The sequence below is a fragment of the Electrophorus electricus genome, chromosome 18 (assembly GCF_013358815.1).
Source record: "Electrophorus electricus isolate fEleEle1 chromosome 18, fEleEle1.pri, whole genome shotgun sequence".
In the NCBI taxonomy this organism is placed as follows: Eukaryota; Metazoa; Chordata; class Actinopteri; order Gymnotiformes; family Gymnotidae; genus Electrophorus; species Electrophorus electricus.
In genome coordinates, this window is record NC_049552.1 from 13,279,159 (window position 1) to 13,291,658 (window position 12,500).

At 48.6% G+C, this 12,500-nt stretch overlaps 1 protein-coding gene across 1 annotated transcript in view; it reads right to left on the reverse strand.

Annotated features, from left to right (window-relative positions):
• Positions 1-12,500, reverse strand: part of clstn2 (calsyntenin 2) — a 151,112-nt gene that overhangs the window by 82,123 nt on the left and 56,489 nt on the right. The window contains exon 2 of the mRNA XM_035536004.1: positions 4,481-4,603. Within this exon, the coding sequence (XP_035391897.1) occupies positions 4,481-4,603 (123 nt within the window). The remainder of the gene's footprint in view (positions 1-4,480; positions 4,604-12,500) is intronic.

Genomic DNA, 12,500 nt, shown 5'->3' on the forward strand with positions numbered 1-12,500 from the left:
TGAATTTTGGACTCTGATCCATTGGAATTAGTTCCGAAAGGTGAGGAGGTACACAGAGTTAATAACACTGCAACGAGGAAGCAAACATGTTTACTAAAAGATAATATCTCTTGAGCAAGCTCATGAGAGCAGAACTAAAATGAAAAAAACACTACGTTGGTAAGACAGGGAGCATCCCTGCAGGTGTCGATGTCCCAGTGGGAACTGGGAATTTGACAGTTGAGCTGTGTTGTGCCTCGTCCCCCCACCAGGACAACTCTGATGAAACTGAGTCGAAAGAAAAAGGTCAGTAAGAGAGGTTTCCCAGTCTGAGGGACCAACAGCCAGAGAACAGCTAGAGAAAAAACAAAGAACAGCCAGAGAACAGCCAGAGAATAAACAGAGAACAGCAAGAGAATAACCAGAGAACAGTCAGAGAATACTCAGAGAATAACCAGAGAATAAACAGAGAACAGCAAGAGAATAACCAGAGAACAGTCAGAGAATAATCAGAGAATAACCAGAGAACAGCCAGAGAATAACCAGAGAACAGCCAGAGAATAATCAGAGAATAACCAGAGAACAGCCAGAGAATAACCAGAGAACAGCCAGAGAATAACCAGAGAATAACCAGAGAACAGTCAGAGAATAATCAGAGAATAACCAGAGAACAGCCAGAGAATAACCAGAGAATAACCAGAGAGTAGCCAGAGAACAGAGTTCCCGGAATGCAAACAGACAGGAATCAGGGCATATTGTTTATTGTTTATTCAGTTTGTATAGTGAGAAACATGCAGACACTGACTGATCTTTTGCACACACACCTCCTCTAAATAATTCCCAGATTTCCAGGCAGGCTTGACCAAGTGCCACAACACAGCTGGACAGAGCTCTGGACTCACCTGTCTGGAATTTCAATATCTCCTGCCTCCCCTGTGTGTGTGTGTGTGTGTGTGTGTGTGTGTGTGTGTGTGTGTGTGTATGAGAGAGAGAGAGAGAGAGAGAGAGAGAGAGAGAGAGAGAGAGAGAGAGAAAGAATGTGTGTGTGCATTTATGAATGTATTCCTGCATTTGAAAGTGTGTGTGTATGTGTGTGTGTGTGTGTGTCTCTGTGTGTGTGTGTGTGTGTGTGTGTGTGTGTGTGTGTGTGCGTGCGTGCACGTGTGCAATCAGATCCAAACCCTCTCAGAAAATCAGCCATCTTTCAGAAAAGCCACCAGACGATAGGAAAAGCACAGGCAATTAGCGCATGTGTCAATACTGCCCGTCAAAACCTCAGATAAACGAATCTTATTGAGAGGCCTCAGACCCCACCACTGAATTCTCCCAGAGCCATGAAGACAGAACCTGTTGTGCCCGCGAGTGCTGTTCTGAAGCCTTCACTGCACAGCCGTGGCGCCCGCCTGCCTAATACCCACGTAATCCCGTTCGTTATACCTTTCACATTCATTCGTCAATATGAAAAACATCTTCACGTTAATCAGTGTTGTCACAGCAGGCCGTTAAGGAGCAGGCAGTTGGGGTTGCTATTAATTACCGTGCAGTTTTCGCTTGTGTTCTGAATGCTTAACCAGAAATGCATACCTCATACCTCACGTAGGTTCCACAAATGAGTGGTTTACAATATATTACAGGATGGTCTCTTCATGGTTGTGTGTGTGTGTGTTTGTGTGTGTTCATTCCCTCTCCATAATTATAATGTACCATGTTCAAGGACTAAAAGTCTACTGTTTCCAAACTATGCTTCATTAAGTGCAATATTGATCAAAGGGACCTCAACTTTCAGATGTATTAACGTGGCTTTGTTTCACATGAGTGATGAGAACGCCTCAGTGAAATAGCGGCATGTCACACCTTTTAAGACCGTGACTGGACTGCTTCAACACTCCTCTGCCCAATCCTACACAGGCCTTCCCCATGCACCTGAGAGAGCTAGGAACGTTCCAGAAAACGTACCAGAAACAACGCGCAATCCATAACGCAACCAAAATGAAACCATTTTGGAGCCTTATCTCTCAGCCCCTTCGGTTCTGTGGTACGTGTGGAGAATACCACAATGTTCCTAAAGTTTCTCGTCACATATACGTTTTGGGGAGTTTTTAATTTGCCTTATCGATTAGCGCAGCGCCACCCCAGACGCATTAAAAACTAACACTTTCCTCATCGATTTCGGATATGGCTTGTCCACGAATAAAGGGAAGCGTTTGGGCACTGTCTACAATGTGCAGTTCTCTTCCAGCGCCTTCCGCTGCGGGCTCCCAGCGTGCTTTCCACGCTGGTCCGGATCGTGCTCCTGCACTTGTTTTCTTGGCTAAGCCGGTGTGGGGAGAGTAAAGTTCAGCATGAACAATACAGCGCCCTACATCATCCGGACAGGGAGCCGAACGGGGGAGGGGCATTGGCTCCGATAAAGAATTCGCGAATGAAGCTTCTTCCTCTTTTTCCTCCTGCTCCTGCTCCTCCTGCTCCTCCTGCTCCTGCTCCTCCTGCTCCTGCTCCTCCTGCTCCTGCTCCTGCTCCTCCGCCTCCTGCTCCTCCGCCTCCTGCTCCAGAGCGATCCTTCAAAGTAATTTGATTGCGAACGCTCCACGCGCGCTCCGTTCTCTACAGGGGGAAACAAAGACTTCTTCCCAGAAATAATTCATCTTCAGGAGCCCTGCATCAGCATATAGAACGCCGACTTTAAACTCAACATCGTTCCTGTGCATTAAAGCGCGAGCGCCTGCACAGGAAAGAGAGAGAGAGCGAGAGCGAGGGAAGGTGTGGGAGCGGAGGGGCAGAGCCGCGGAACATTCCCGGGCGGCGTTCCCACACACCAATTAAGAGAGCACCGAGAGAATGCCCCGCGCAGCCCTCTAAACAGACAAAAGGCTGATCAATGACAAAGCCATGGCGAAGAGGAAGCGTAGCTAACATTTCACAGGCCTGCGTGGAAGGAGAACGAGAGAGCGAGAGGTGGGGGGGGCCTCCAAAGAGTGACAGATTAAGACCGAAGGCCTTCTCCGCGAGCTTTTCGTCCTTTCTTGTTTCTTCCGCTAAATGTCAACGGCAGCCATCTTCTGCCTGCGCTCGGCGACTCTCGGTAAAAGGGGAAAGAGAATTATCACCTGCCACGGGATCAGGGCAACAACAGCTTCTCCGCTTTCTGACAATACGCCGGTGGCTCCTTTCAGACATGTTTTTAATGTGAATGCTGCTTCCGCTACGACTTAGCTGTCGTGTAGTTTTCCGCACCGTTCTCATAATTCCTGCTTATGTAACCTCATGAATACCTTGTGCAGTTTCACTAGCTCAACACAAATTTTTGAGCCTGTTCCCACACACCTGACTCGAGGGCCAGGCAAAAACGGTCGGATGCCATCCGCTGCGCCCGCGCGACCCTGGCGGCAAAGGTGGGTTGGGCGGAATTCGCTGATGAAACTGCTGTCGGAATGCCGTGCGCACCAAGAAGAAAAACAGAAGGCGTAGGACAAATCGTCCCTGGCAGGAAACACCGGGTAAGCGAGGTGTACACCCCAAGACCCAACAACGTAAATCAACAGCATAAAAGAACAAGTGCTCAAAGTGTTGTCGTGTTCTGATCGGGCGCGCGCTTTCCTTACTGTTCCTGCATTTTTCCACGGAGCCACACTGCGGCGTGTGGCGGGGACACCTGTCGTCTTGCTGCTGTCGCCGAGCTCCCTGTACCTGCCATGGCTTCGGAGCATCACCTTCGGAGCATCCAGGGCTGCCAGAAAGAAGATTAATTCTTGCCATTGTCATTTAATGAGCTTGCAGAGAGCCACCCGTCTTGGGGCTTCTCCTTTGCTTCTCCGGCTTTAAAAAAAAGGCGCTTTGTTTAATTACTGTGCAACTGGCTCGTCCTCGCACTGCTTCCGCCGCACACACACACACACACACACACACACACACACACACACACACACACACACACACACATGCGCGCGCTGCTTCTGAATAACGAACACTCAACATCCAGACAGCCTGCTCATATAAATACGCTCTATATAACTGTCTTTTTCCTGCCCCATTGCCAGATTGTTTTAGTCTCTTTTTAACGCAATCCCTCTCTTACCGCAGAAAGCCCGGCCTTGGGGGGACCTTCCCATACGCGACGGCCACCCGTCGCCCGTGCAATTGACTTGGTGGGCGGGACGTGCGCTCAGGAATAACAGTGGGGTCAGGGCCTATCTGTCACTCTAAGAGTGCATAAAACTAGGGCTAAATCTCTTTTATATGAGCCGGGCACAGCTACACTCATCCATCCACTAGAGCGCCACTGAGCGCACGTTTGAGGAGAAAGATCCCGGACGATCTGTAGGGGGATCCGTAGGACAGATCTCTGTCCTGCATAGGAACAGGGTGGTAGCTGGGTACGAACAGGGTGGTAGCTGGGTACGGACAGGGTGGTAGCTGGGTATGGACAGGGTGGTAGCTGGGTATGGACAGGGTGGTAGCTGGGTATGGACAGGGTGGTAGCTGGGTATGGACAGGGCGGTACCTGCGTAGGGGACGGGGGCGTCTTTGTCCAAGGCGACCAGTGGCGGGTCCAGCAGGACAGTGTCCATATTCTCAGTGATGACGCCATGGTAGGACGTCTCGATCCATGGCTTGTGTTTGTTCACTGGAAAGTATGTACAGAGGGAGAGAGAGAGAGAAAGCGCGAGGGAGAGAGAGAGAGAGAAAGAGAGAGTTGAGTAACAGTTCTCAACCAATTCCCAGTTTCACACAAACTGTAGGAGGTAACCTGGTGCCACTCCAAGTAAATCTCAATGGCAATTGTGAAATCAAACTGTTGTGGTCCACATCTACAGCTACAAAGGCAGCTAACACATGACTGTTCCTCCAGATCTATAGCTCATTTACATCCATTATGTCGTTCTGAATATTTACTTAGTTATTCGATTTGTTGAGCTCTTATTAATTCGATTTTAAAGTTGCACTTGTTTTCTCATGTGTGTTTCTTTAATTCATTCTGAGATTATTTGGCCCATTTGAATCATGGGCATTAGTAAAATTATTATTCAGAATAATTTAATCATCTCCATAAATGTTAATAATTTACCCAAGCTCTCGTACTAAATGCTCAAGGGCTTAACAATACAAAAAGTAAGAGTTCATCTTAAACTTAGCCATAAAAGATAAGAAAGAAAAACAAGCAAAGAAACACTGATCAATAAGCAGGTGTAACGCTCAGGGCCCCATCTATCCACCTCTCCATCTCCGTATCCCACGGCAACAGTCTCTCTATCTGAGTCGATGTTGCCGTGGCTGCTTGTGGCTACTGAATAGACAGGTACAACAGACCCATCAGCCGATCGATGCTCCCAGCACGGTTACCAGGGGCGCGAGCTGCTATTCAGACATGCACAAACGATCCCTGAGCAACGTTTGGATGGTTCTTCCATTCAGCTGTGGACAAACCGACGACACTTTCGAACGTCCACTTGTCCGGATAAGGGGTTAACGGTCGCACGGACGGTCGATCTCTCTGTGACGCGGTCATACGCAGCATCTCGCTGTACGTTCATAAGGAGAAGGCCGTAGGGGGGGTGTTCCCACTGACCATGAAACCCTTTCCTGGTGTCAAAGACAACTTTTACGGTTCTTTTGCAAAGACGTCAGTGCAATATTTCTATATTCCTCCTCCACCTACAAGCATTTATCATTGGAACAAATATCATTAAAGCATTTCTGTCAAACAATAATGTATATGTACTGAAAATAGAGATTAATTATCTGTATAATATGCCTTTAATTATGCATGTAAGAAGCAGCATCAAAACAATTATGGTTTGGTGCGACTTGATGATAATAATAATAAAATGATAATAAAAGTATATGCACTGGGATAAAGTATCTGAAGACGTCTTATCATGAGCCTTGGATTACGGATACGACAGCAGCATAACAAGGAACGTGCACATGAAAAGAATGACTCCAGATCGCACCTGACAAAACATGTTCCTCGTTAGCATTCTGCTTCCTTCTTAGCAAATGCTTTTTTCTTAGTGTTTTACACTTATTAATAATAACAAGCTGTTCTAACCGCTTTGTTCCCCTTCAGGCAACATTCCTTTTCATCGGTCAAAAGTGCAATTTTAAAGATGGTAACATATTAAGGCGATCATTCATATTCCACAGAATGTCGAATGTACAGCTACGTAATATGCAATAACATATTCAGTAAATACTGGGAAAACGGGCAGGAACAGATCACTGTGTGGACAGGCAGACGTCAACCCCTCATCATTCCCACCATTCCCACTGGCTACATCCCCTATTCCTCATTCACATCCTTTTAGATTGGTTTAATATTCCCACATGCTGCCATCCAGTTAGCAGCTCTCAGTCATCCAATTATGGATCTGAGCCTTTACATGGAACTCCTGCATGGATTCCGGACCAGTTCCAAACCAGGATCAAGGGCAGTTCTCTGATCCGACAATCGGAGCGCCTTGCTCAAGAGTACAGCAGGGATAGCACGACTCGTGCATCTCGTCCGTTTGATCTGACTTCACGAACGCCGCAGGCGCACACAGCTGAAACCGGAAGTGTAGCGCATAAGCGGAGCTGCAGCCGCTATCCACCTCTTCGGTTCAGAAATGAAGCAGAGGTTACGGTGGGAGGCAGCGGAGGCTGGAGTGCGGAATATCGCCGTTAATTTGGGGGGGGGGTTTATGCTTGTTTTAGGGTGGCCACTTGGGAGACCGCATCCATGTTATCCTCGTTATCCACGGAGCCCTCGTTTCGGGGAACTGGCTGCTAGTAATTGGACAACTGGCTGCTCAGTTGTTTCATGGCCAGCTGTGAGTCTCTGCGTCATTAGTTCCAGCAAAACACAGCCAGTCGAAGGTCTGGCGCGGAGGATCCATGAGGCCTGAGCCGCTGCTACATTTGCTCCGTACGAGCATCAATACCAACGGAGCAGGCCATCGCCACGCCGCAGAGCCCACCGCTGACATGGCCAAAGCCGCACCGTTAGGGGCGTCCGAGTCAGCCACGTAGCGGATGGTGAAGAGGAGGAGACTTAAAAGCCCAGAAAAGGACCACAGTGGATGACCAAAGAAAAAACGGGCTGTAATGTTTTTCAAATCACTCTGGAGGGTTCTGGGACTTACAGACAGAAAATAGACCTGCCGGAACGAGGAAAGAGGGCCGAGAAAGAGACACGTGATGATTCAAAACATCATTTCTTATGCGCAGCGTGCCGGCGCACTGGGCCCGTACGGTTGCCGGTGGCGATGTGACCGGGGATGACAGCGGACAAATGAAGTGTGTAGAAGCATCTTAAACTTCTCGGTTCCAAACAAATACCTCCAAACCGCACGTTCCCCCCTGCTGCGGGTCGAAGGCACTGACACACACTACTAAAGCAGCCGTGGAGTCTCGCCGTGGCCAAAATGGGTAATGTTCCGGACCGTCCAGGTCAGTCAGCAGGACTCGACCCTGCTGGGCACACATTCAGTTTACTGGTCAGGACTGAACACAGAAAAGACAGATGAGCAGGGACTTTTAATGACTTCACAAAAAGCCTGACAGAGCCAGCTATACCCCTAGCATACAGTGACATCTCCACGCTCCAGACAGCCTGCTAGCACACAGCTCGCGATCAAGTACTAACCGTGACATTGTTTCTAATCCTAATCTGACCAATAACGCGTGAGCATCAGCAGCTGGGCTGACAATGTACATGTCAACCTCATGGTTTTTTCTTAAATCTGACATGTTGGATTTAAATCCAATAGAAGCAGAACCAACAGTGTCTCTGTCCGCTTACATTTCGGCTTCATGGTACTTCATATCATTAGTGTACCTGCGTGTTTCTCAGGCTACAGGCAACCCTTGAAATATCAGGAGGAAAAGAGCTTTGATGCTGAATTCATTAGACCCACAAAGCTGCAACCTCTCCTCGGTTCATTTCGAGTCAATATTAGGAATTTTCTGCACGGCTCATTCCAGGGTGAGCCTTCCTCCGCACCTAAGAAAAGAACACGAGGCACAATTGCAGACAGCGTTGCACAGGGGAAAAAAAAGGGTGGGAAACCAGGAAAAGCATTGTCCTTGCAGGAGGGCTAATGGACTTTGAGATGCGGGATGACAATTGAGTGCACACAGCAGCTCTGCATCTACCCAAGCAATTAATGACAGAAGGAATGGAGTGGATTCACTGTCCCCTCGCTCCAAGTCTGTCCTCTCACCGGGCAACGTCTCCTGGATGCCCGTGTGTCCTCATAACCCTTAAATAATCCAGGGCCGAGGGGCGGATTGCCTTCGGATTACTGGTGATCAGAGTAGACGCCGGCTGTGATAGCCCTCATTTCAGTTAGTTGTTTTTTTTCTTTTGACTTTCTGACTAGTTCTGGGGATCTTGAATTCATGCATGTGCATGCACACACACACACACACACACACACACACTGTATTGTTGCTTAGATATGCATGAAATGGGGTGTGTTTGTGTGTGTCTGTATGTGCGTTAGCGAATGTGTGCGTGCGTGCGTGCATGTGTATGTGTGTGTGCGAGTGCATGCATACCAAAACAACACTGAAAGACTGAGAAGCCAAAGCTGAGGGGGCGTGAACACAGAGAAGGAACGCTGGTCAGGCAGCAGCAGGCAGCTGGGGGTGTGATCCCCCCCCCCGTACGCCCGTTCACTGGTGGGTCATTCCAACCCAGTGTGTGCTAACGGAGTCGCGCCTTCAGAGCGCCAGCCCTGCACCGCATTAGCGCTGCTGAAAGATCCCCCCAAACACACCTGCGCCACAGCTCCACATGTACCGTGCCCGTTACCCGCGACCGCAACCACACATGTGGCCATGATTCAGTAAACACCCGTACTTTGAAAAGTGTACATTCCATTACCCTAATAATACCCCCTCGCTTGTGATTGCGTCTCTCTCTCTCTCTCTGGTTCTCTCGTTCTCTTTCTCTGTCTCTCTCTAGATCCTTCTCTCTCTAATAAGGTTAGGAGTGTCATTGCGAACAATGTGCTTTCTCCGTAATTCCTGAGCTATTACCCAGGGGGTGTCTGCAGCCATTATACAGCATTAGCACACTGCGGTGAGACCCCTTCCCGTACGCTATTCTGCCTCTGCTCCGAGACCAAGGCAACGAAAAGCCACATTCGCTGGCAATGCGTTTGAACCCGACTGGGCGTACGTGTTATACGCGCAGGCGTGTACGTAAACGGTGGGCGTGTCCTAACAGCCCCTTCCTCGTTTCTCCGTGCTGCTGAGTTCAAAGTTCACGGAGCAAACGGTCAGGAGGAGATAGGCCGAGGGCAGGAGACGCGAGCGACGGCTGACCCTTCACCCTCTGTCGTCTCACGTCTGCGTATGCGTCTTCTGCTCCGTGGAGGAAAATCTCAAATCTCCACGACAGCTTCAGACACTTCAGCATATGCGAGAAGACGATTCAACCTAAGAAAAATCACGTGGGCCACATTAGATTTGTTTTTGCTTTTTACTTTTGTTTTTCCGCACTGACGGAACGGTCGAGCGCGATCAGCTTACACTGATGACCTGACGTTTTCCGTCAGTAGAATGTGCAAAGTGTGAATGATTAAAATATGAACACGAATTAACCAGCATTCTTTAAATTCTTTTAACACCAGGACGGTTCGGTGCGCTCGTCATGCACGTCACCCCAGAATGCAGCACCCTTCCCCATCTGTCTGAGCATCCTCCGCCGAAGACGACACCCGTTTTAGCACTTTACGCGCCTTCACTCATCTCCTTCAGTGTCGGAGCACTATTGCGCGTCGCGAGTTTCGGAAAACTTTCCAGGTCAGAGGCAGAGGAGGGGACAAGGAACGGAATCAAAATATGTGTTCCATGGACGTGTGTTACGGATTCTGACCTTGCCGAGGTTGTAGGCGGGAAGGGACCGGCCAGTGTCATTGGTGTTATGCTGCTGTAACGCTAACTCATACCGAAGTTGTGAGAGGGAGAGAGAGAGGGAGAGAGAGACAGAGGGAGGGAGACCTCAGGTGCTCCACATAGAATAAATGTGGATTTTGGAGTCAATAATTTTTTTCAGTCAGAGATATAATTATTTCAACATTTCAAGCGCCTAATAAAATCTTGTCGCGCGTGGGCGGCTAGCCGAACATTTGCAAATCTACTTCGACCTTTCTCCAACCTCCTATAATGAAATTCCCAGTCAGCATTCCAACAATAATTAAACCCTGGGACAGCACGCTCAATTGACAGAGACTTTCCGAGTGCTTTTCAAAGATGCAACATGCTATTAATTTCTGACCATATGACACCATCGGTGTTACATTCTGCTCGCGACGTTTGTATTAACCAATAATTGAGACATGTACCTTGCACTGACAAAAAGAGACAAAGAAAGAGAGGAGGAAAAGAGAGAGAGAAAATATGAGACAATTCTAATTCTAATGCTAATTACAAATGCTATATTGCTCATAGCGAGCCGACGCTGATTGCCTACCGTAATTAAACACTGATGAAACTAATTCTGTATATGAGCGTAAATAAATTGATGGAAAACAACAGGCTGACACTCTGTGGCTCATGCAAAGGTACAAGGAACTGCTGGATGCTGAACCGCTTCCAGGTCAACCCCGTGTACGTCGTCCTCTGCTCACTTACCGCGGCCGCTCCACATGGCGAGGGGAGCAAACAAGAGCAAAAATCAAAACACAGAGAAGAGCGAGCAGGCGGAGCCAGGGCGGCGTCGACCCCGAAGCGAACCCGCTGGGGTACTAGAGGGAAATGAGCGGTTAAAGATCTGGTACTCTGCGCCATTGTAGAAACTAGAGTCAAGCTATTAGAAAGCCCAGAAATGACTAACAGTAAATCAGTAATTAAGCTTATTGACTTAGCGTAAGCCAATACTCATGCATTAAACAGGATGGAGTCTGGTCGCATTCAGATGTATTAAGATCAGTGACATGACTTCTCTCTCTCCACTCCAACTCTTCCCACAGGGAAACACCTTATCCTCATTCATCTTTAGCGACTATTGATGGGGCTCATAATATCTGACTTCCATCAACAGCCAGCGATCAAATTTGTTGCTCTTTCGTGAATTCCCGCGAAGGGGAGGCAATTTGCTTAGTTAACAGTTTATAGACGTTTTTATCACATGGTCGTTCAAAAAGACATATGGTAGAAATATGATAAACTGGCCGCACGAATTAAGGGGGTGATTGTGGAACTGGCATGGAAGGCTGTCCTCGGAATAAGAGGATGACATCTGACATCTGCCTAACAGACAAGATCGACAAGTTGAGAGATGTTTGGAGAATGACGGCACTCTGGGCCAGATGAACATTGTGATTCAGTCGATAAAGGTCTTGGCTCTTCAAACGCTAAGTTCACTCTAAGTTGGTTGCAGCTGAAGCAATACACAGTGCAACACATGGGGTATAAATACAACATTCGAGGTTTCTACACCTAGAAACCCAGGGACAGCCCACGGGGATTCTTGTGCAGCGTCACACCCGAGCAGGACTGAGGGGGGACTGTCCGACACATCCTCTCCTCTCTGCTTTGGTTGTGTGAACCTCCGTGCTTTGATGTCGAGAACCCATAGCACAAGAGCTCATGGCACAGAGACAATTTCTGTGCTGCCATGGCGATGATTTAGGCTCTGTCCACATCTACAGCGCTGCTTTGTAACCACTAATATTCTACGATGAGACAGCCGTATGAAAGACGCGTCATTAACGCTCCTGATAACCAAAAGGCTACGGCCTACCACCCGATTCATACATCAATTAAACAGACAATCACTCAGGCTGCCAGCCGTGAATATAAATGTTGTTTGATTAAATTTACAACAAAAATGGAACCGAATCTTCTTCATAATATAATGTTTCGCCAGCCTGGCATTTGCTGCTGTCAGTCCCGTACTGATATCCCAGAGGACTCGGAAATGTCAATTGCCCGTAATTAGGAAGCTGGCATATTCAGTACGTAGACTTTTGTCACTTTGTTACGGGATCTCATTCTCCACCGCTCCCTCATTAACCGCATTGTTTATCATCCATATGTGACGCTCTAGACCACTGGGGATGCAATTAAACCTAAAAGCGGCCATTTTGTTTGATTGCGCAAGAAGGATCGCCGCTATGAAGGAGCTGGAATTACGCTGTATTGTCACGGGCGCACGTGGAGCTGATTGAAGAGGAGACGCGGAGGCGGAGGCTCGCACTGTTCCTCACACGGGGCACCAGAGGCGGCTGCGAAGATGCTCCCTCTTGACGCGCGTCTTTAAAGGACTCGGAGCGGAAAGGACACCGTCGGAGGGCGGCAGAAATGGAAAGGGTGGTCTTCTTAGCCTGTTTAGTTCCTCACACCTCGTTTATGGCTCTGAGCCTCGACTTCCACCTGCAGAAACCTCCACCTGTGCCAACCCCACCCTCCTGTCCCAAGTCGACCTGTCCCAACCCCACCCTCCTGTCTCAGGTCCACCTGTCCCAACCCCACCTTCCTGTCTCAGGTCCACCTGTGCCAACTCCACCCTCCTGTCTCAGGTCCACCTGTCC